This window comes from Haemaphysalis longicornis, unplaced genomic scaffold, assembly GCF_048455015.1.
Source record: "Haemaphysalis longicornis isolate Haplotype H1 unplaced genomic scaffold, Haemaphysalis longicornis Haplotype H1 scaffold_1, whole genome shotgun sequence".
Taxonomy (NCBI): Eukaryota; Metazoa; Arthropoda; class Arachnida; order Ixodida; family Ixodidae; genus Haemaphysalis; species Haemaphysalis longicornis.
In genome coordinates, this window is record NW_027526203.1 from 472,388,591 (window position 1) to 472,413,609 (window position 25,019).

A 25,019-nucleotide genomic window follows, 5' to 3' on the forward strand; every position below is an offset into this window, starting at 1 on the left:
TTTCTAGTTGGAAAATTCCCAATCATACTTAATTGCGTACTCAATTGTTTTTTTGTTTTGTTTTGTTTTGTTTTGAATGGGATGTGCTGTCTACAAACCTCTCTCAACAAGTTCGAGTGAGTACTTGGAGGGAACACTGAAAGTACCTACTGGGACTAGGCTTGACGCTTGGGGATCTTTGATCCTTTGAAGGAAAATGGGCCAAAGCAAATCTTTTTGGCTGGCCTCTCATTATTGGTCTGCTCCCGCATGGTTCGCTGGTAGAACTCGTCTTCTTTGATGTACCTGACATAAAAAAATAAAAAATAAAGAAGCATAGCAACAGTGGCTCACATGGAAAAGACGCATGTGTCATGCGAACAAATCAGCATGCACAACTGCTATGTGAGCATGGACAATTTTATACGCACTGAGGACGCAACAAACAACCCCAGGTTGGCAAGTCTAACCTAACAATCGCACTGTGCCATTATGTCGGATATCGAGGGTGGTTCCAGTGCACCAGAAGAGGCTGTATTTGCACAATTTGTGTGCATAATTATCTGGGCACTCCCTGAGCTGTGCCAACTATTTTTTCAGGTATCCAACACAAGGTATCCAACATAAGTTTAAGGGGGATACAGGTCTTTGGGATGAACAAAATACTAAATACACGATTTGCTGAAAAAGGCATTTTTGGAATCTGCAGTTACTAATTTCGAAGTTCACGAATTTTCTTCCTCCAGAAGTCAATAATTTCAACATAACATCGAGTTTAAATACCGCGAGGCCTAAATCTCTTCACGAGGAGACGTTAAAGTGGCACTTATGCGATTGTGCGGAACTGCCGTTCTACCGTACCGACCTCGGCCAAGTTAAGCTTGTTTGAAAGAGCACTGTCAGGGCTTTGTTTCCTGCCTCTGCTGCTTGCCTTCCCACAGTGCCCAGTGAGAAAAAGAACTACAAACAAGAAAAAAAGAATGCAGCATCTGGTTCACTGCTGGGCAAATGTGACTGCAACAGAGCCATCCGACTGGCAGACTCTGTCAGACGCCGTCTGCTGTGCCCGCTAGCAGACTGATGGATGTGTCCAAGGCACCAGATTGCCGAGAGTCGAGAGGCAGACGCACAACGAAGCCTCCAAGTGAATTTCACTCAGCCCATAAATGCGTCAAAAAGAGAAAGAGTGTGCACCGCTTCAAAACATCGTGCGACCCCCGAAAGCTCCGAGGATGCGCAGGAGCCAGTGGTTGTTGTGGTTGTCATGTAAAGCAATGGCATATCAAGCAAAATACTCAATACCTGCACTATAGAGAAATTTTTGGCCCATTTGGGTGTAAACTGGCCAACACAAATGACAGCTACATTGCACTCAAAGCAGTCTTGCATCCATTATGGTGTCTAAGTGCTGGAAGTATATCTCACCCTTTTCTACCCTCCATGCATGCAAAAGGTGTGGAAAAATCACGTCAAGCGTTTGCCCCGCATAAAAATTTAGCCACCATATGGTACGTAGTGTCAAATTTTCAGTGCGACCACCAGCTGGTGAGCATCTCTGTTTGCATTGGATGTTTTGCAAGATCCACCCACCAGCATTATTCCTTAGCCCCTTGTGAAGGAGAAAAGCACTTGCCATGCTGGAGGCCAGCGGTTTCGATTCAGGTAGGCCTGGTTTTGTGGATGCAGGTTGCGCAGCAGTTTCAGATTGTTCTGCAGAACCTTCTTGTAAGTCGTCGCAATCCGGTACAGGCACCAGTCTGCTAGCTGGTCCGCATTGTGGATCTGCATGAAAGGCACAGGTTGTGTTTTAATGCATGCTCGCTACGGTGCCACCGACGAAGTATGAACCAGTTGCTCACATATCGGTGCCATGATGGCAATATGGCTATGCCCACCTACAAAACACAGCATCGAATAATGCGCCATTTTTTACGAGGCAGAAAATAAAGCACTGCAGCATGTGTGCACCAGGCGAGAAAGCAGCTGCATGGAGAACACAGAGGAGCAAGCCTGGGGAAAAAGAAGAGTTCGGTGCCCCAATCATTGCTTGCTTTGATTGATAACGTGTAGACGCTTCACAGGCGTCGAGGCGCGCCGTAGTGGAGGGCTCCGGATTAATTTTGAACACCTGGGGATCTTTAATGTGCGCCAAAATCTCGTACACACGGGCGATTTTGCTTTTCGCCTCCATCAGAAAAGCGGCTGCCGCGGCTGGGAATTGAACCCGTGACCTCGTGCTCAGTAGCGCAACGCCTTAGCCACGGAGCCACCGCAACGGGTATTTGCCCAATGCGAGTTTGCACTTGGCTTGACTGTTCAGACTGTTTCGTGGGTGTTTTCAGAAGTTCTCTTTCTTTTTTTTCTTTTTGGAGCTGGCTATCATGAATTCAGACGGCAATTATGAGATCGGCAAAAGGTTTGTCCCCAGATGTTAACGAAGAAGTGAACAGAAGAAGTGAACCAAATAAAACTGGGAGATGTGAAACAATGATTTCATCTGACTGTCCCGTCCCTACGTGGTAACTCTGGTTGTAGTATTTATTTTTTACTCCCATATTTATTATTTTAGTACTTAAATAAATAAACGCCTCTTACAAGCCCAAGAAAATCTCCCCCTTCCCTCCTTTGAGAGTACGAACCACTCCAGTAAGAAGATTTTTTTTTTTTTCCTCGTTTATTGAAATGTAGAAAAAACACCCGGGGGTATCTTGCTAGTGCATCAGACCCCCTTAGGGGTAGCAATAAGTTAAGGTTCACGACGGGTATGGGTGGGAAATAGCAAGGGAAAAATAGTGGGTTGGGATATGAAATGCAGGAGAGTGTCCCACACTGCCTTCGCTAAATTAGGTGGGTAGGAGGGACACAGGAGATCATTTAAGGAATGTGGTCGTAAGTTAGCGGGAAGGGTGTCTAGGAGAACCTGTCTTTCAGTTTGAAATCGAGGGCATGTCCAAATAATGTGTTCAGTGGTGTCCGGAATTGCACAGGGGATACACATGCCTTGATTAGGTGACGAATGAAAAAACTTGTTGTTTTCCAGGGGAAAGGTTCGTAAGTGTCATTAGCTGTCTTAGGCGGACTTGTTGAGAGCGAGAATAGGACTTGGAAATGGGAGTGCGGTTGACCAGGCAGGTGAGAAAGTCTTTCCGTTGCTGTTTGATGGCGGTCCGGTGCTCGTCAGGCTCATAATCGCAGTCCGATATGAGCAGCCTTCTTGTGAAGCATTTTGGAAATGCATGGCAAGGCAATGAAGGGCTTGCTTACTTTGTGAGTGTCTTCAGGCATGCCCAAAAAAATTATCCTAGGGAAGAATTCGAAAAGAGCTGCTAATGATGCCAAGAGGACTCACCTGCTCTCCATGTATAATTCTACTGTTCTTGAAGCCCATTTGCATATGTTTACTGCCTTTTCCACGAAAACTCAATCGCACCATTCTTGAAAGTCAAATTAAATAAAGTTTTGAAAAGAATGGTGCATCAACTTGAGTGTTTCAGTTCAATATTAGCCAAATCCAAACTTATCGCCTTGGTATTACCCAAATTCACCGCATAATTTTTAGTTACTGCGGCCATAAGCTTCCCCGAGGTGGCATGCAACATATATTATATAATTGCGACAGCGTTGCATTTACGCCTGGTAACAAACTTCCGCTTGTTTCTCAAATTCGCGTTCGGTGGATCTGGCTCATTTCGGGGGGGAAGGGGGGGGGGGGGGGGGGGGAAATACACCTTACCAGCCTCCGCCTTTTCGTTGCCCTTAGAAACACTGATGATACTTCAGACCAAGCCCTTGATCCTGGGCAAATGAAGCTTTACAACAGCCAGCAGCAATAAGGATAGGGCAATAGAAATGCCTGACCAATCAACAGATGCTAAGATTTACCACTTCTGGTATTCAAGTACACATGCTCCCGGCAAAATGTGGCCCAAATTTTGACAACAAAGAAGCCCCACTAGTTTAGAGGGGCTGCATCTACTAATACAAATGATTCCAGTTCGCCCCCAGGCTGTGCACGACTGTGTATGGCAGCTACGGCAACTAGATAGACATTTTTTTCACATTTCACTTCAACGACATGTGAAACAACACTGTCAGGAAACTCACAAAATCGCGAGGTTGTGCACTCAAGGACACCTGAGTCAATTGTCACTTCTTCACAAACAGCAGCCAGCTCACAATTATAATGCTGCAAAGTTTGCCACCTCTCATCTGCATTTACTGTATTTACCAGAGTCTAACGTACACCTAATTTCCACAACTGGGAAAAAAGAAGGCTGCCAGTGTTGCTTTTACTAGACATGTGATTTGCATGAACAAAAAGCTAGTGCCAATATTTTCATAGTTTAAAACAAACTGTTTATTCACCTGAACTTCATTCACTGTTGCTCTTGAACAGAATCGCACTCTCCCAACCACACTACCTCGTCTTCCGTGCCACCCATGGCATTAGCAATTCGTATTTCTTGGGTGCCTTTCCAGACATAGTTGATGGAGTCCCATGTCAAGCTTTGGTCAAACCTGGTGATTTCCTCAAATGAGACACGCTTCACCGCTTGCCACTCACTTCCACGTATAGGATAACTACCCTCAAAGCTAGTCTCGTAAGGGCCAGGGCGCATCTTTGTAGTAGCCACAGCTTCCATTCCCGGGAAATATAACCTACAGATTGAACATCAGCAGCACTGCACCTGATTGCAAACAGCGGCTGTGATGCAGATAGTGAGGAGAAAACACGCTACTATGGTTGCCAGTAACAATACCCAAGTGCGACCATTTCACAATGGTGACAATAGGCAACCATCGAACAGTATCGTTTGCACCCAATTCTAATGCACGCATGATTTTAAGACTATTTTCATCCTCCCCCCTCATCCCGCCAAAAAAAAAAAAGGTGCGCATTCGAACAGGGTACAGTATGCCAATTACCCGTTTTCATATGCTCATCGGCAGGCAAGCTTGAAGGCGACAGTGTTGCAGCCTGGTGGGCAACTGATTGCAAACTCCTGACCTGCACCCACATACTGTTGCACCAGCATGAAGGTTCCCTTGAAGGTCAGTGCTATTGCTGGGAGCTCACCTGACAGGGTTCGAGAAGCCGCAGGGCAACCTCGGAGACGTCGATTGCATCCCTGGCTCTGGGGCCAAAGCTGTCTGGAGGATCGCCCAGCTTTTGGGGCGAGCTGAGCGGTTTCTTGAGCACCGCCTCCCCACACTGCTGTGTGGAGGAGGAGTCTTTCTTCCCCCAGCTGCCCTTGGCCATGGCAGCAGCCTCCTCGGACTTGTCCGCATCGATGAGCTCCTGGACGACCCGCTCTTCAATGAGGGCCACAAGCCGGGGAAGGCAAAGCTGGTCGGCAAGTTTGATCAGCTCGAGGCAGTTGGCCGCATTCACTTGGCTGCTCAGCGAGTCCTGGTACAGGTAGGCCAGCAGTTGGCGGAAGCACTCGCGGCTCACTCCGGGGAAATGCACCTGCACGCAAGACTTCTTGCAAGTTTCCCCACATATCCCCACTGGCAGCAGTTAAACAAAAGTGGCACAAATGCTCGCACCGAATGTATTTCGCAGTGCTGCCAACCAATCACTGTGCTAGTGCTGATGAATCCAGAGCTTACCAACAGTGAAATGCCACCAATCGCAAGATTTAGGACCAGTAGCGGGAAAACAGTTTTGCACGACAAACCAGCATGCGTTCTCCATCACCGAACATTGAACCAGTAGAAGCAAACGGATCGTACCACTTTGGCAGAGCTCTCACGGAAGTCCCCACTGAACATGGCTGCCATCATTTCACACCGTGCCATCAGCAAAGGACGATGAGCCGAGCAGAAGCCGTCATCCAGCTGAAAGAGCACATCTGCAAACCAAACAGACGGGGAAGCGCTCTTCAACGGGGCAGGGCAGGAAGGGCAACAAGAGAGCAAGTGCCGCTTACCTGCATAAAGACTTCTGTCCAAGCACACCTCTTTTAACTGCGCTTTCAATTTGTTCAGAAATGTCGTGTCCACTGAAGAGTTCGTGGGCTCTTGCTTTTGAAGGCTTGCAAGGAATGTCTGCAATATGAAGTAACGCCATCTCGTACTGCACACAACTGTGGTGTACTTTTCCCAGCTAGAGAATGCTTTTCCCAACACAATGATTTCACTTGTTTGCTTGTCGCAGGTTTGAAATGCACTGCTGTAGCTCACCTGCAACTCTGGTATTGAAATTAATTCCGCAGCATCCTGAATTTCCGAAATGGGGCAAGCAGCTGTGTTGATCACTCCAGTGTACAAATACCTGTGGGGGCAAAAAAAAAATAAAGAAGAGCACTAGTTTAGGATTTGGTGTCTTATTTTTACAATGCACAAGCCCTTAATTAATGCAGCTATAGTTAACTTCAAAGGAAATACTTGCAGGGAAAACAACTGCGTTAACCTGGATTTACCCATGCACTTTCACTGCTGGTGCTGGAAGACACTCAGAAATGGCACAAGGTGCTGAACTGCTGGTGCTGGAAGACACTCAGAAATGGCACAAGGTGCTGAGAAGCCAGTATGCAGTATCCAAATAAAGTGGGAACTTCGATGAATATTACATATAAATGCTACAGACAATTTGTTCTTTCTACAAGAGTGCAGTATCTCTGCACAGCGTTCACGCGGTGGAAAAGAATCACCTAACGTGGTTTTCGAAGCTTAGCACCGGCACTTGGAAAAGGCCTAGCACATGCAGCCGAGTGCGTAGAGAAACACGCCAAGCTGAGCAAATAAAGCAACAATGTAACTAGGAGCAATTACTAACCGGCTATAAAAATGGTCAGCAGTATTAGCCAGGCTCTTTTCAAACCCTTTGTGACAAAGCAGGTTCACCAGAAAGCATTCGTGAAACAATTCGGATCGCTGCCTGAGATTTCCCCAAGGCAGCTTCTGCATTTTTAATGATCTTAACGTGGTCAGTAAAGCAGCTGATACGAAATAATCTGATGAAGGACAGCTGTGAAATCGAAGGTTACACCAGTTGAACTCTGCACGGTCAGCGGCAGATTGCACACAATGGACGGGAGCCATCGCCTTGCTTCAGGCATTTCTAACCTTTTTCATTGAACGGAACGAGAACGATGCATGCGTGGAAATAATAAATGCCGAATTCATTGAACCTGAGTTCTCAATTATATAAAAAAAACTGCGACAAAGGGCAGACTCCACCTCCGGGTGCGCCACTTTGCTTATTCGAAAGCATTGTTTTTCAATCTCACCGGAGTCGCATTTTTCAGCAGCGTCCTTGTTCTTGACAGTCCAGCGGAACGTCTGCTTAGATAGGCCTGTACCTCTGGCGATGTCTGCCTGTTTTTTTGCCATGTTCGACAGCGTTAATTATGATGAGTTTATCCAACAGTAAAATCAGCTACCCTGCCTTGGCTTGGCTGTGCCAACGACCCGTTCTACGCCGACAATGTAGTCAGACAGCTGTTTCCTCATCTAAATAAATAAAAAAAAGCATATCAGGTGCGGGCACCACAAAAGCCCACTATTAACATTCAGTCAAACAAATTTCACCCAAATTTCAGTCTGTTGTAGCCGATAGTCTGCTACAGCCAGATCCATTATGAGTGGAGTGAATTCCACTTAAAATGCGTGGGGATCAAACAAGCCAACAGAAATGGTCAGTTGTAACTGGAATTTCATTGTTGCCGGATCCGCTGCAATGAGCTTGTAAACTGTATACCAGGTGTCTCAAACATGCGGCCCGCGGACCCTGTTATTTCGGCCCGCGGCCCTCTCATGAGTGTCTTGGTTCATTTGTTTTTGTTTTTTTAGCGAATGCGCGAGTGCATGCCTTGCTTGTGTAGCCAAGGACGCAGATGGCCAGAGGTACTGGTCGAAAACGCGTGGATATCGTCTTTCATGGCTTCGCGTCACCAGAGTGGACACCCCTCTTTTCCGGAGGCCCCTCAATTCGGGCGCTGTTAAGTCGGGTGCACAATGGTCGCAAGCAACCGTGATTTGTGAATCGAGCACTCTACAGTGCACACAGGGCTGGGCGAACACAGGCCGCGGAAAAACTCATCGCAGCGTTTTATGACCCTGCGAACGGGGCTGCACGTTACACTAATGAGAAGACGGCGCTTTGACCGGAGTTTTCCAGGCTTCCGCGAAAGCACGAAGGTTTCCACGCATTGTGTGGTGTTTGTGGATATTTGCTTTCCTGTTCGTCTTTGTGTCAAACACTTTTACTGCGCTGCAGCTGTGGAGAAAAGGGCGCAGCCACATGTCGTACTCTAGGTTTGGGCTCCAAAATGCACCCACGTGTGTTTAGGGGCGTGTCGCAGCGTTATTTATGGCCTGGGAGAGATGCGACATCGCGCTGCTGATGAAAATACTGCACATTGCACTTCGAAACTGTGCACTTCCAGACATCAAACGCCCCATATCTGTGCGTGTGCGCTAAATTGAGACGCCAAACTAAGCGCCTATCCTCCGACTCGCAAGCTGTTGACAGCACTGTGGAAGGTAGCAGCGCCCTAAGTCAATCATGATACAGCGCACTACATAATTGTGCTTCTACGTGCCTGTCGCCTCCGTAAATGTAACAGGTGTCTTTTTGACCTGTTTTTGGATGAGCTGCAAACAGCGAAGCTTTCTGCTGTGTAAGTCTAGCGAGCCACAATGTTGTTGTCCAAGCAGTCTGCAAAACGCAAAGCAGAAGACGAGAAGAGGTGCTTTCAGGAGTGATGGGAACTTTCTTATTTCTTCACGGAATCAAGAGACAAGGTGCTGTGCCTAGTCTGCCACCAGACTATGGCTGTGCCGAAGGAGTACAATGTTCGACGCCACTTCATGTCTTGCCATCACGAGAAGTACAGTGCTCTTACTGGCAACGTTCGCGAGCACACCGTGACTCAATTGAAGGCGGCGTTGGGAAAGCAGCAAAACCTGTTCAAAAAGGCGGCCAAAGCAAGCGACGAAACGACAAGGGCAAGCTTCGTAATTTCTGCGCTTATTGCCAAATCATCCAAGCCCTTCACTGAAGGCCTGTTCGTTAAGCAGTGAACTTCATCCGTTCAAGAGCTCGTAACCACCGCCAATTTGTATCTCTTTTAGAAGCAGTTGGCAGCGAATATGGTGAAATTTTGTACCATACAGAGGTGCGATGGCTGAGTTGTGGAAGAGTGCTGAAACGATTTTTTGACCTACGAGAAGAAATTGACGCCTTCATGAAGAGCAAGAACAGGGCCATTGTTGAGCTGTCAGACGAAACGTGGCTTCACTCCCTTGCGTTCCTTAGTGATAACACTGATCATTTGAGCTGCCTCAACATTAAACTTCAGGGAAAAAACAAACTGATGACGAAAATGCATGACGACATTCAGGCCTTTCAATCCAAATTGCAGCTTTGGGAGACACAGATGAGTGAGTGAGTGAAGGTCTTTTATTAACACAAGGAGGGCCCAGGGGCCGGAAGGGGGAGAAGGGGGAAAGGGGAGGGGAGAGGTGGTCACGAGGTGATGTTCATTTGAAGATCCTGGAGAGGAATAGTCAGTTCCTGAATGCACACATAGGGGAGGTAGACCCCGGCTAAACTACTTTTGCGAGGCCACTCTCGAGAGCGAAGCGCCCAAGGGCAGCAAGGAAATCGGGGTCGCCGAGTGTCGTGGGAGGTATCTCGCTTGGATTGGGTAGGGCATTCAACAGGATGGGGCGGAAGGATTGGTACGCAGAGCAGTGCCAAATAAGCTGGGTCAGGTTTGCTATTGTAGCTGTGTTGCAATATGGGCAGTAGGGCGGAGGATCGCCGCTCGGGTGGTGCCATATGCGTGTTATGTGGGGAGTCAATGCAGCGTTCGCGCTAAATTTGTTAATAAAAACTTCGGCAGGACGAGTTAGGGATGGGGCGTTATGCAAGAAACCTACAGGAGTGGCAGCGGCAAGGCGGTTGTGCCTAGCCTGGCGAGCGTGATCCAGCTGTTGCCTGAGGCAGGGGTGAGACAGCCCAAACAGATTTGGGAGCAGTTTTCGGAGCAACAAAATTTCGATTTTGGAGCAGAAGAATCTTGATTTGGAGCAGTTAGGGACATTTAATACATCGTCTTGTGAGCTTTAAAAATCATTATTTCAGCAATTTGCAGGGTCAAGTGCACATTTAAATCAGTTTTGAATACACAGAACACTCAAACAGCCTTACCTCGAAGATTTTTTAAGAGTATCACAAAGTACTAACTGCACTACCTTTTTCCTAACTGGTGATATTGTGTTGCGCCTGCACGCAACACTGACAACAAAACTGCCGTTAACATTAGAGAGTTTTAGCAGTCCGTCTGTTCTGTTGGTTACTTTGTTACCGGGTTGACCGGACTGGTCTGCGCTTGCGCGCGCGAAGGGCGAGGAGGCGCGGACAAGGCGAAGGCAGGTCCGCGGAACTAATCCGGCTACGAATGCCCAAGGGCCCAGACGAGTCCCGGTGAGCACGGTAACTATGTACACGACGGAACAGACGGACTGCTAAAACTCTTATCAAATTTAAGGGCTCCACAATTGTGGCGTTTTTTTTTTTGCTGTTTTAATGCTAAAGTTATTATTTTTGTAATCCCAGGCTGCATTGTACAAACGACTGTAGTCACAGCAACAGTTGAGCAGCTTCGAGCTAACGGTCGCATAGCCCAACCAGCCTACCCGTTTCAGTCCCCGAGGCGCAGGTTCACCCTATGGTCATCTGAGTAGCGTTATTGTTTAGCCACCCAGATTTTGGCATTAAATTTCACTTTGCATACACCAAGTGTTATAGTCGCGTGCTATGGCAACCGTGTAGTCCGCCTGAACAGGTCGCGGCGCCGCAGCAAAGCCCGCAACTTTCGTGTCGACCGTTCCATTCCCGAGGCTCGCGATCGCGCTTCGAAGCAAAGCAACTCCTCAGCATTTTACAACAGCACATCCACCCAAAAAATTCACTTCACGAATCCGATTATAGACGCGCGCACCGCGTTTCGCACTCAAGGACAAACCACGCCGAAGTCGTAGGCCCCACATTTCAATGAACTTTTTTTCGAGCCGCCCAACTTCCCGTAATCTTTTTTCGAGCCGCCCAACTTCCCGTAATCTGGCAGCAATCTCAAACCATATCCCCGCGTTAACGTCACTGTTCAGAGCCACAACAGATAAAATGAATAGACTGGAACCCAGCTGATAGCGTAACATAAACCAGGGAAAATATCGGCGATACACACTGAGCGCGTTGGTAGCAGCCAGATCAGGCGGCAGCCATGTTTGTGGCCACAGCGATGCCTAATCGGTAAGGCCGTTTCAGCGAACCCGGACGGAAAGCGAATCGAGTTTTAGAAGCTATCGCTTGCTTCGTTTCAGTCTTTCTATTTGTGCCATTTCTGCGTTTGCGATTGACCGACGATAAAAGCGGTGACCGGGATGCGGGAGGCTTTCGTCCCCGCCGAAACTGACATGAGCATCAAAATCCGTGCCGTTGAGGCTCTTCTGGAGCAGTTTGGCGCAATTTTCGCCATTTTCGTGCTTTTGGAGCAGCTTGGCGCAAGAAAATGGAATTGTATCAGAAAGGCGCAATATGCGCAGCTGTCTCACCCCTGCTGAGGGAGAGCGGGGGAGCAGGGCTGTCAACCAGTGGAGGAGTTACTCGAAGACTCTCCTGCGCTGCCTCATGGGCAGCCTGGTTGCCGGAACCCTGAGCCATGTGTCCCGGTATCCACGCAACACGTACAGAAGTACCATTGCGAGCAAGCAGACTAATCATATGTTGAATCTGATGAACCAAAGGGTGATCGGAGAAGGGTTTCCGGAGCTCACGTAGCGCCATTTGGGAGTCAGTCAGGAACCGAATGCGGAGTGGTAATGGGGCAGACGTCTCGTATGTCAAGTGGTCGAGGGCTGCGAGGATGGCATGTAGCTCAGCGTCCATTATAGAAGTAGTGGATGTTTGTCGAGTGTGAACGCCGTCTAAACTAGGTATACCTGGACATCGCCAAGCCAGTCCCATGCGACTAGCAGACACGCTCGCGTCTGTGTAAATGTCTTGTTCATCAGAGAGTTTAGCCTCCAGAGTGCGAGAAACAGCATGATGGCGAGCTCTGGATCGGCATCTTGGGACGCCTATGCGTTGCATGTTGTCAACCCCTAAGGGCCGTTTCCATGGAGGAGGGGGAGGCTGCGGTACGGTCTGGGGGAGCACCATTTGTGAGTCCCAAGCTGTAAGAGCCGCACCCTGCCAGGTCAAGGAACGGCGATCTTCGTGCAGCTGTCGGGTTTCCTCGAGGAGCAGTTCGAGCGGGGGTACCGGGGCTGATTGATTCAGGGCTTCCGTGCGGGTATGGCGCGGAAGTCCAGTAATGGTGCAAAGAACGGCCCGATGAAGAACGTGAAGATGCTTCATATGCACTTTGTTGAACTTATAGACAGGTGCGCCATACGTAAGTCGACTCATTGCCACTGCTCGAGTAAGCGTAAGGCAGGCTGACTGGCATGCTCCGCCGTACTTGTTCGACATGCGCGAAATGAGACGAAGCATGGGTTTCCAGTTGCGCTTAAGCTGGCTGATCCAACACTTAGCGCTATTGTTGCTGGCCAACGGGACTCCTAAAATACGAATTTGCCCACTTTTAGGGGAGACTTGCGTGTCGCCGAGGTAGATGACCTTGCGTATATCCGGTGGGAGCTGATGGCGACCATGAACAAGGAGAAATTCCGTCTTTTCCGGGGCAATCTCAAGTCCTAGTGTCGGAAAGGTTTCATTGAGGCTGTTAGCGGCACCTTGAAGTTCGTCCAACATGTGATCCGGGTCGGAAAAGTCGGCGGCTTCTACCCAAACCGTGAGATCATCAGCGTATATTGCAAACCGAGTGGCAGAGTCCCGTTCGAGCGTACGAGCAACCCGGGCCATGGCTAGGTTGAAAAGCACAGGCCCCAGGATAGAGCCCTGGGGCACGCCCCTATCCAAGTAGTAGGTCCTGGGGCTCCATCCCGGATACATGCTGCTAAGACGAATGGGCCGGTTCTCAAGAAAATTGCGTACCCAGTTTTGGGCCCTCTGACTAGGGAATGCATGAGCTAGCTCCTCGAGAATAGCAGCCTGACTAACGCGATCGCATGCTTTGCGCATGTCAACTGAAAGGACGTAGTCAGGGTTACCCGCCCGGGAGGTGCGATTTAAGACTCGGCGTAGCAGCCAAAGACAGTCATGGGTACTCAGATTTGGACGAAAACCCGTCTGCGCCGGATGGAACCATGGTGAGACATACTCGAGATGATGTTGAAGGCGATTATTAATGAGGCGTTCTATGAGTTTACAAAGCACCGGGTTAAGGAGATCGGTCGGAGATTAGATATATTAGTAGAGTCTTTGTGCGGTTTTGGTATTGGATGAATATGCGTAAGTTTGAGTTGTTCTGGAACTTTGCCAGTGGCCCAGTAGGTAATCATTAACAAGGTCCAAGAGTGCGGCAATGGTGGAGCCATCTAGATTACGAAGGTGTTGCCATGTGATGCCATCATGTCCCGGGGCCGAGCGTTGTTTACCCTGGAAGAGCGCAGCCTGAAGTTCGGCAAGAGTAAACGGCGAGTCAAGGTCCGCGGAGGGGGCTGGGATGGTGATTACTGGTAATGGCGGATGCTGCTGGAGGGAGGCGTGAGGGAAGAAAGTCGTGATGAGCTGATGCTCGACCGTTGTTGGTGGATCTTTGAGGGTAAGAGAGGCAAACAGAGATGATTTCGGTTTCCTTTTATTAGAAAGGGCCCGATAAAGGCCCCACAATTTATATAGCCTTCTTTCCTGCCCTAGCTTGTCGCAGAGGCAGTGCCAATGCTCATTTGATAGTATTCGCTGGTATTCCCGGATCAACTTGTACTGGCGCCGTAGCTTTACAAGGTCTGAATGGCGTTTCCCGTTGTGGGCATAACGGGCAGTGAGTGCATGCGCCCGTTTCCATAGGTTGGCCATATGAGCGTCGAGGGCTGGTGTTGAGGAGTCGCATTCAATATCTTCAAGTGCACTATCCCAAGCCGTTTGAATGGTATTGATGAGCGTCGTGAGGGTTATCGGACCTGCGAGAACAGCCTGTGCACGGAAAGCCCCCCAGTCCGTGCGTGTGAGCCGTTGGCGCGTGCAAAAGCGTTTGCCGTGTAATGTAATGAGTATGGGGAAATGATCACTACCCCACGTTGTGGAGTAGGGGGCCCATTCGCGAACGATGCCGTGAGACGCAATGGTGAGATCAGGGGAGGTGTTCCGCTGGGAAGGATGGAGGCCAATGCGGGTAACAAGAGTAGGGTCGTTAAGAATTTGAAGCCCGCAATCGTCAACCATGGTTTCCAACCGAGTTCCCCGGCCATCTGTAGAAGGGTAGCCCCAAGTGGTGCTGCGGGCGTTGAAGTCGCCACCTATGAGCAAAGGAGTTCGAGGAAACTGAGACACCAGGTGTTGCAGCCAATTATACCGAACATGCGTTTGAGAACCACTAACCGGGCGGTAGTAAACCGACGCCGCAATCAGATCTTTACCGTCCGGGAGCCGAATGTGCACGATGACGACCTCGTGATCCTTCGAACACTGCCCAGGAACACTGACACGGCGGCATCTAAGATCTGAACGAACGAGTACAGCTGCTTGTTCAACTACCAGTGGCTGAGAGGGTGGGCGCTTTTTGCTAACGTGAGTAATGGCTGGTTCTGTGAAGGTAGTGTATCCTCGAAGAGATGGAGGAGCGCGGGTTGCTTGAAGGAAAATAAGAAACGGTAAAATTTGGGAGACACGAGCGGCGCGAATAGGTCCGGCTTGAAAGTAGCTGCGGCAGTTCCACTGTAGAACTCTTAGGGATTGTTTCATTCTGCGGTCGTATCGCGTACTGTTACCTTTCTTGGTGGTTGCTTGTCCTCCTCCGCAGTTATACCTGGAAGGTACTTAGTAATGTACCCGATCATGGCTGAAGTTTGCGTGGCGTATTGGTCAGTAAGCACACGCAGTTTCTCCATATCCGCGAGACGTTCGCGGCGTTCCTGCTGGAGGTCGGCTCGGTGAATTTGAGAACTTGCATGAATTCTTGCGCTTCAGAAGGTGGTTGGGAGGTGGGGGTGCGTTTGCGACTAATGCTACGGCTGCGCCGAGAAGAGGCTGTAGTAGCCGAACGATGAGAATTCAGAATTTTGATAATTTTCTAACTCTGAAGTCGTTGAAGAACGTGGATAAACAATCTTGTGATAACTTCGCTGACCTCCTCCATGATCTCCAAAGAGAATTCGAAGGGCGCTCCCAAGACATCACCAGCCTCACCGATGAATTCCAGATTTTTTCGTTGCCATTTTCGGTGCCAGTATGACGCAGCGCCCGAGTTACAGATGGAACTTCTTGAGCTGCAAGCTAACACTCCGTTGAAGCAGAGGTTTCAGGACGTGGCTGTACCAGACTTCTACAAGTTTCTTGACGATGCAAGTTTCCCGGTGCTTCGTCAACAGGCTGCAAGGATCATTGCCATGTTCGGAAGCACCTACTTGTGCGAACACCTGTTTTCCTTGCTGAAGGTGAACACGTCAGCTCTCCGGTCGAGGATGACTGATGAGCACCTGCGATCGACCATGAGGATCGTTTCCGCGCAAGAAGTTCATGCGGACATTTCTTCTCTAGTCGCAGCCAAGCGTTGCCAGGAATCAAGCCGCCAACATGCTTAGAACAATAGCAGCTATATTGAGCTTCTCAAGGAATAAAGTTTTGTGACTTTCATAAATGATACTGGAATTATTTTTTCGTAAATTACTATCAATAACGCTTATTATAGTAAGATACACAGACGCCGCTGCCCTGAAGCGTTTTTTGTTTTGAGAGGCACCCAATGCGGTCACCACATGTTGAAGCATAATCGTGGAACATATATTTGATATTTCAGAATCGGCGTCCACATTTTAGCCATTCAGGAGATTGGTATAGATATGTCTCGAATCCTGATGCCCAGTTCCATTCGAGAATGGCAGCGTTATCTTACATTTTGTTAAAGCAGTACTGACACGAAATTTTTAAGTTACGTTTTTTTCGCTGCTATGCGTACCTACCAGCCCACTAATCATAGAATGACAGATTAGACGGTCGAGCGCAGCGTAAACATTAATTTACAGCGTCGTTTATTCGTGTCAGTTTCGGTTTCGAGCGGCCGCCATGACAGGAGGTATCACGTGACGTCACCATTCTTGCCGTATCGCTGCCGCTCTGGAAGCGCGCGCGAGCAAGCACACGCGCGCGCCCAGACCGGCCGAGGTCTTCGCCGTCCCCACAGCCCCGGGCAGCATGACGTCAGTCCCAAAACCATGACGTGTACACACGCCCGAGCAGCGCGCACCAACCACAACCAGCGCGTTGGCTTCGTCACGGGAGCCCCGACGTCGGCATTTGGGGCAAGTAGCAGATGATGTCATGTCGGTCCGCACTGGGCTTTCTCGTGCGGGCGAAGATTAAAATGGATTTTAGATGCGACGCTGAGAGCATGTCTTGTCGGCAGCCCTGTCCTTCCTGCGTGCGTCCGTCGTCATCGTCGGCGTCCGCACTCTCCTCCGCTCACCCCCTCTCCTCTCCGATAGCGAACACTCTCTCGCAAGGGGCATTGGATTGGATTCGATTGGATTGGCTTGGATTGGATCAAAGTGGATTGTGTTGGATTGTGTTGCGTCATAGCCGCGGCAGACGCACCGGCGCCGGCGCGTGCCCAGGTGAGAGCGAACACTCTCTCTCAACATCTGCGAGTGTGCGGCCAAGCGCGCTCTCACTCCGCCGGTGGGCGGCGCTGCGCGCAGTGCTGCGCATGTGCTGAACTCTCTCTCTCCGCGGTCTCCTCTCCTTCGGGCGCGCTGCGCATATAACCGGTGTGCCGCTCTCCGGCGGCCTTTCGGTCGACGGTTGCTCTCCGCTTGCGCTTGAACCCCCCTCAGCGTCGCATCACACCAGGGTTCCCGCGAGGGGAGGTGGGCGTAATTTTTTAAATATGTTTCGCTGAACGGTTGCTGTTGAAACTTGCTAGGAAATATCTCCTGATAAAAAGGAAGCGTTCTATGTAAGTTTAGCCTGGAGCACCCGCCCCCCTTACCCGAGTCTCGCCCCACCAACCCCACTCTACCCTTTAACGAGAGATGGAGGATCTTGCTGACCAGCCCCGCCCTGGAGGATCAGCTACTACTGGTCACCAGGGGCCAGGCGGCGAGAGCAGCATATGGATTCCCGTGAACAGGGAACCACCTCCGTCCAGTGTGGAGTTCGCAACGAACGACTCTTAAATAAAGTTTCTTCTCTCTCTCAGCTTTGAAATTTCGTGTCAGTACTCCTTTAACCATCCCCTCCCCCCTCTCCCCCTTTCGTTTCAACCTTCTTCGCTCTCCCGGCTCTTGCGGGACTAAAATTCGTGACTGCGACCCGCTCACTGATGCGAGTTTGAGACCCCTGCTGTATACCATACTCAATTTTCAATTTAACTTTTAGTCATTGCATTTACACACATTTTTTCAAGGTTAAAATCTCTTCTACCGTATAATGCGGAATATAGGTCGAGGCGGAATATAGGTCGACCCCCTTACCTTGTAGCCAAAAAAATGAAAAAAAAATACCGTAATTACCCGATTCTAACGCGCCCCCGATTCTAACGCGCACCCGGTTTTCCTGGCAAAAAAACTGAAAAACTTTGCACCTCCGATTGTACCTCGCACGGAACTCTGTGAGCAAGAAAAACAAATGCGAGAGAAACGGGCGATTTATTTCTCGAAATAATCTCACTCATCTCACTCCTCGTCGCTCTCCGCTGACCACAACATCTCGTCCTTAGTGTCGTCAAGCGCGTTCGCGATGCCACACTCCATAACGAACGTTCAACCATGATCGATGGGATCGTGGCCCACGCCCCACATGCCCATCCTGCGAGCTTCTCCAGAGGCGCACGCTTCAGCCGACCACTCGTTTTGAACGCGTAAGAGCCGCTGCCGCAATTGCTGTTATCAAGCGCACAAGTGGAACGATTTGACGATTTGTGTGAACGCCGATAGAAAAACCTAGGCGCCTCTGCTATAGTGCCTAAATATCCTAGGCACTATACCTATGATTCCTGCGTCTGAAAAATTGTTGCTAAAAGCTTTGGCGCCATCCTGAGATGGCGATGGCGATGGGCGGGACGAAATTTCTGTTGTTTCGGCAGTTTCGGTTTTGTATCCGATTCTAACGAGCATGCGATTTTTCGACCTATTTTTCCGGGAAAAAAGTGCGCGTTAGAATCGGGTAATTACGGTAATTAGTTACCAACCATTGTTTTATTGAGACTATAACTTGTTTCGTCTCAGATTACTCATTTAAAACTGTCTGAAGTATCGTCGGACGACTGCTTCTGGCTCGCTGTCGCCCACACAGCAGGTCGTCCTCGGTGCAGTCCAGGGAATTGCCTATGCAGCACCTAAACACTCGCAAGACGATGTCATCGTGAAGTGAGCGCAAAGCATGGCACATTCGTGTGCAGACCGGAGCGACAGCCAGTCTGTGCGGGCGGTCAGCAAACGTCTTGGGGTATCCATTCGTAGAGACATTGCACGACGCTAGCGGACAAAATTTTCCCCTTTGTACAGCAGCACAGGTGCACAGAGCAGCGCCCATGTAATGAGGCCTTCCGAGCGTTGCATATCGAGAGCTGCCCCTTCAGCTAACGCTGCTAGCAACACTTCTTTTGGCGATACCGAACTGGCGCAAAGCGGACACGTCATTGGCCTTGGAAAACCCCCAACTTTTCTTCTAAATGCTGCTGTAAACTGGCACCAAGTGCCTAAACTCATTTTGAGCGAGAAGAAAATTGCACGCACACATTCGCCGACAGCGAGAGAAGCAACAAAACAAAGATGGCGTCGCGTCCGATTGATGGTGGTGGCGATGGTGCCTTTGGGGTTTGGATGGGCTCGATGGGCTGCCCGGTCGCCAGATGACAACTGCCAATGACTGCAATATAGGTCGAGGGGTGACCTTTCGGCAAATTTTTCTGTAAAAAATCTCGACCTATATTCCGCATTATACGGTAGATGCACATGAAGGTTTCTACTTTGCAAGGAGGAAGAAATACTATGTCATGAGAGGCTCAATTTGAGCTGGTTACTATTTGTAAACAGCCCAAAAACCAGACATACAAATGGAGTTAGTAATTCCACCTTGAATCCACCCATGTGACCCCCATTTTTAAATCTGGTGAAAACACCTTTCTTTGTGAGTACTAATCCATTTCACTCGCATCAATCCGCTGCACACTGCTTGAACATATACCCTATATCCATGCATAATGTCCCACTATACCCTGAAAAACTTGTCCCCAGTCAACATGGCTATCGAAAGAATCTATCATGTCAAGCACACCTCTTCGAATTAGTAACAGCTACGCCAGAGTCCGTCAATGCTTTTCTGGTCGTGAAACTTCGCCGTCACGCTATGGGAGAGCTTCGTACGCTGCTCAGGGAGGCCGCGCCGCGGCGCTGGCGTTGATCGGGGGGCAGCCGGCGAAGCGGTCGGAGGGGAGTACGGCGTGGAGCAGACGCTCCTTGCGGTGTTAGCAGGTCTCGTGGGGACTTCTAAAAAATCAAGCACAGATAGCAGTCGGCAATTTTGAGCGTGCGTTCTGCCGCATACGGCTTCCCTGCAAGGGCTGCAATCCTGACGGCTTCGTTTTGTAGCCACAATTGAAGGCACAACTACCAACATTCCGTTTCTATCCGGAAAAGTGCCGCCAACACGTACGCAAGTTCTGCCGCGTACGGCTGAGCGCGCGCTGCAGCGGCGGCGGCCCGATGCCCTCCGTAGGATACCTAGAACAGACCGCTGTACAGGGTGGAGACACCCTTTGAACGATCCCTTGCCGCCCCTATTGGGTCGATGTGCTCAACGCGCTGTTCTTTTCGTTTCCCACAAGACGCAGCAACGCGATACAGATACGATGGTTCAAACTTCGCTAGTAAACCGCGTTGTGGAGATACTTACGGTGCGGTTTTGTTACAATGACTTACTGCGGCGGCGAGCGAGCGAACCAAAATGGCGGCGCAACGCATACGTGTCTCCACTCTGTACGGCGGACGCGCGTCAATGTAGGTACTCTAGCCCTCCGATCTGCGGCGGCGCCTCTCGCGGGAGCCTTTGTCCTCAAACAAAACTCGGCCGGGAGTTTCATGACCAGAAAAGCATTGACGGACTCTGGCTACGCTTTAAACACGGCTCGTCATATTAATACCATTTTTATTGATTTGCCCAAAGCTGTTGTATGCGTGCCACATGGATGTCTATTCCTAAAAATTCGCAGCCTCTTAATTGATGACAGGACGATAGAATGGCTTCAAGAACTTTAAACAAGGAGTCTCTGGTCAGTCGAATTTTAACAATTAGATTTACATATACTGTCCATGCACTGCATCTGGTGTACCTCAGCAGTGTGAGGTCCTCTTCCGTCTGTAATGTTCTGCTTGCACTCATGTATGTGCAGCTATGTTAAAACACAATTACTTTATACATCCATTCATCACCCCACCCAATAACCCCCTGTGTAATGACCACATGTGCCTATAGCATATTTAAATAAATAGAATAACTAAAAAATGAAAGAAGCTCACATTAACGCGCAGGACTGGAACATAGCGAAGCTGTACCTAACCTTCACAACCATCACGAAGGTTTAAGGGGGGCTCACCTGATTCGTATGGGACTCGCCAACTAATGACCCACGGGCTTAAAAAGCACCGTGTACCGACACAAAAAGTTTCACAGATACATGAAACTGTTCTTAACGGCCTAGTTTGCTTTTAGAAATATGCCATTCCTTTACTGAAATAAAAATTAAACAAGAAACACATTTTGGCTTACCAATTTTTCATTAGATGGCGCTAGTTGCCTAGCAAACAAGAGTTTTTTATTTCAGTACAGAAGTGACATATTTCCAAAGGTGGAATTTTTTTTTGGCCAATCTCCCTAAGTCGGTATGCTTAGCTTGACAAACGTGCGCAGGGAACGCTAAGCGGTCGTTGCAAGGCACGCACACACAAGCGCCAAGTGTTTCCTTGGTTTTGTTAAGGGGGGACGCGGCTTTCAACTTCGGAAAAATGACCAAAACATCGTTTTTTTGAAACCCGCATATTCGGGGTCTATTCGTTTCACCTGCACCGCGTGAACCAGTTCAGGCGGTGCCGCACTTCGCCGTTCGTTTCAGCGGTGCAACTCGCGGCACCTGAACCGCGCCGTTCGATTCACCGGTGGTGCCGACGGGTGCAGGACGGGTTCATGGCTTTGCCTGCACTCCCTGCCGAGGAGGTGCAGAAGCAGACGACAAAAGTGCAGGGCTGGTTCCGCCGATGGCGGAACCCGCTTTGCACCACTGTGAACTGGTTCAAGAGGTGCAGGCTGAATCGAATAGACCCTCGGCTTCTATGTTTCCTATTCTATGCGTCTGCAAAGTTTTTACGCTGAAAAGCGTCGCAAAGTGGCATAAAAAAATACTTTTGTCATGCGCGGTGACAAACTATCAGCGCAAAAGGGCGAAAAAACGGCAATTTTCGGAGCGCTCTATCTCCGCAACGGTGCCACCGGGCGCGGCCATTTTGATATGGTTAGATCGGCCGAGCGATCGTCTTTCCGGTTCCGCTCGTCTCTTTTATCTTCGTTCATTCACAAACGCACAAACGGCAGAAAAGAAACGACGCACAAACGAAGCTAGAAATAGATGCTGAAGCGCTATTGGTCCTCCCAGAACAACGACCCTCCTGATTGGATGTCACGGGCGCAACGCAAGATGGCGGCCGCCTGAGCTGCGTAGCGAGCGCATTGAGTTCATTTTCGCCGCCTCGCTCGGCCGAGTTTCTGTTCAATCTGTGGTATTCAACACGCACGTTATCGCGATGGGAATGCCTGAGATCGCGAGCCAGATTGCGGGAAGTTGTGTGGCTCGAAAGGAGGAGGTCATCGAACGCTTCGTGGTGCGCGTGACTCTACCGTCGCCAGACCCCGGAGGGTGACGCGGTGTGCGCGCTTGCGATAGCGGTTCGTGAAGTGAACTTTTAGTCGGGTTTGCGATGTTTACACGCTTAGTTATTGCTGTGTTTTGACTGTGGACTCGCTAGCCTTGAAAAAGAAACGGTCGACGCGTCAAACGCGCTGGCGCGCACGGCATAGCCGACGCGCATTGGAGCAGCACATGACTGGGCAACCGGTTACGATTGAACGCCAGTAGTTGTAATTAATGCCTGCGACGTTAGATTTAATCTTAAAAGCGACCTGACCAGCCATATCAGGTATAATTAAAGTTCGATATGTCGCGGTAAGCGTGCGCTGCGATGCGCGCGAGCCATATCGCCCGTATTGCGCAACGTTTCCCGTGCACTTGTAATTTTCATGCAAACAGGTTTGAGTTAGTAATATAGGAATAAAAATATGCTCTCTGCATTAAAAATGTACGTTACTGTCGCAGCATTTAACAGTGATTTTTTAGGGAAATTATTGATACAATTGCTTAGGGCATACTGGCTTTGCTGCTAGAAATATTGGATGCCTTGAATGTCAAAAGTATTAAAAAAATATGCTCTTGCATTGAAGTTGGGAGTTATGCAGAATACTCTACCAAGCTTCAAAGTAGCTCATTTTCATCCTTGTGGTATGCAAACTTTTGGCAATGAACACCTGCACGTATGAGTACTAAGTTGCTGTGCCAGGCAAGATGATAAAACATAAAAAAAAGCCAAAAATGTTCAAATTTAAGTAAAAAAAATGCTCAACTTGTTGCCATGGTGACAACACTGCAAAAGGAGGCTGTTCAGTGCGATACAGCCAACCAGCTAACCTACTTTGCATTGAAAGCCCATTGAAACCCATCTCCCCCTTTGTTTGGTCTGCAAAGTGGGGTATGTACTCTTCACGGAGGAGCTGAAAATGATGTTTTCTGGAAAGAAAAAGGCTGTAAAAGGCACTCCAATTTCAAGGCAAGGCATTCCAGAAGCCCCATGTTCAAAAGGACATGAAAGGCTACAACCATGACGACTTTTGATAAGTGAAACCTATGTTGCAACTTCGGAAGCCGTTTTCTCAAAACAGTTTTTTTTGCCACCTCCGTCGCTTGTACCAGGGATTTTTTTGTGACCGCTGGGGCTATTTTGATTTCGTTTCTTGCATCACATTCCTTGATAAACAGTTCAGGTCGTGACACTCTTGGTTTTCCCGATTTGTTTTTTGTGATTTTTTTATTCGAATAATCGTTCACAGTCAACATGCCTATTGCACATTAACCTCTAAAAAAATGAAAACCAAAAAACATTGTGTTGTAAAAAAAAAATTCTAAAACTGTCACGACCTCGTCCATTCATTTGGGAATGCAAAGCACTTCGAACAAGTTTTCTATCGTGTTTTATAAGCCGCTCAAGCTCGGTACAAGCGGAACAGAAAGAAAATTTAATACATAAAAAAGTTTTCAAAATATTAGTTTGAAATTTTTATGGTGTTATCATGGAAGCATTTCCAGTTGTGGGGCCAATTTTCATCAAAATCCACAAAGAAATAAAAAAGTTGATTTTGAAAGCCACGTCCCCCCTTAACTGCCGGGTGGTCGCTGTGCGCTCACATGCGTGCGCTCGAAAATTTCGCGGTACTTTAACTGCGCACACGAAAAATTACGATTTCCTGAACAGCTTTGCTGTTAAAAAACCCCAGTTACATTTGTGCACTGGCAGTGGCAGCACCACTCGAAAGTTGCAAGAGAGTTTGCTTTCAGGATGGGTCCTGGTGTGGGAAAAACTGAGCACAGTCAATATTATGGTCGCTAAAAGAAAAAGCAGCGACCAAAAGAAGGCCTACCACCCATAGTAAAATGTATTTATCGTGCAGCTAACACGATAGGCATGGAATCGATGCACATTTTCTAAGCCTTTCAGAATGCATCTAAAAAATAAAAAGAAACATGTATAACAGACCTCTGCAGTGGTGGGTAGGGTAAATAAATATACATTTCCTTTGTGTTTTTGTGCATGATAACAATTTTTAGATGATAAGAATATATTCTTTTCAGTGATAGAGGTAGCTTACTTTTCATTATTTGGCCGTCTTTGCCCAGTGCACCCCGGCCCAAACCCATAACTGTCCTGCCAGTGATGACATATGGAGCGAAAACTTGGCGCCTTACTAAACAACTAGAAAGCAAACTTAGGTCGGCTCAATGGGGCATGGAACGAAGAATGATAGGAGTGCCACTTATGGACAGCAAGCACGCTTCCTGGATCAGAGAACAAGCTGGAGTCGAGGACATCACAGTTCAAATGAAGAAAAAGAAATGAACTTGGGCTGGTCACGTCGTTAGGTGAAATGGCAGCCGGTGGTGGACCACCCGGGCGACAGAGTGGATACCAAGAGATGGGTCCAGAAGAAGGGGAAGGCCAACTCGATGGGGAGATGAAACAAAGAAGCTCGGAGGCAAAGATTGGACTCTAGCAGCGAAGGACAGGAGCGGTTAGTGGTCAGTGGGAGAGGCCTTCGTCCTGCAGTGGACCTAGCAGGCTGTTGTTCAAGAATACCGTACTTATTCGAATCTAAGCCGATAGTTTTTTGAAATACTGATATAGCAAACTTCAGGGTCGGCTTGGATTCGAGGATTTTGAAACACGCGCCAATTTCCAAGTCAAATTGAGGGAAGTGGCGCGCAGCTAGTGCCACCCAGAAAAGAAAGTATTGTAGCCATTACTAGACGAGCCAGTAGCCACTTAAGGGGCCATAGCTGGGGCCGATGCCGCTATTTTGAACTGTGCGGATGGTGGCCTGCGTGCGGTGTGGCGTTTGGTTTTGACAGCGCAATGGCACCAAACAAGCAGTGCCATTATAGTGCTGCTTTTAAAAGAAAAGTTGTTTTAGCTGCGGAGTTGTCGAATGTTCAAGCCGGGCGGGACTTCGGCGTGGATGAAAAAAATGTCCGTCGTTGGAGGACGCAACGGGAGAGGATATTTGCGTGCGCCGCAACTAGGATGGCATTCAGAGGCTAGCAGCGATGATGACTCAGAATGAGCACCGCATCTTCATGTTCAATAAACGT

The 25,019-nt window shown here is 48.9% G+C and overlaps 1 protein-coding gene across 8 annotated transcripts in view; it reads right to left on the reverse strand.

Moving 5' to 3' along the window:
- The window catches only part of Rhobtb (Rho-related BTB domain containing), a 225,149-nt gene that overhangs the window by 10,803 nt on the left and 189,327 nt on the right, over positions 1-25,019 (reverse strand). For all 8 annotated transcript variants that reach the window (XM_077688195.1, XM_077688196.1, XM_077688199.1 and 5 more), the window contains 6 exons: positions 6,166-6,256; positions 5,913-6,030; positions 5,716-5,834; positions 5,057-5,449; positions 1,613-1,761; positions 151-285 (listed from right to left, as the gene is read on the reverse strand). In XM_077688195.1, coding sequence (XP_077544321.1) covers positions 156-285; positions 1,613-1,761; positions 5,057-5,449; positions 5,716-5,834; positions 5,913-6,030; positions 6,166-6,256 — 1,000 coding nt within the window. In that variant the 3' untranslated portion in view covers positions 151-155. The remainder of the gene's footprint in view (positions 1-150; positions 286-1,612; positions 1,762-5,056; positions 5,450-5,715; positions 5,835-5,912; positions 6,031-6,165; positions 6,257-25,019) is intronic.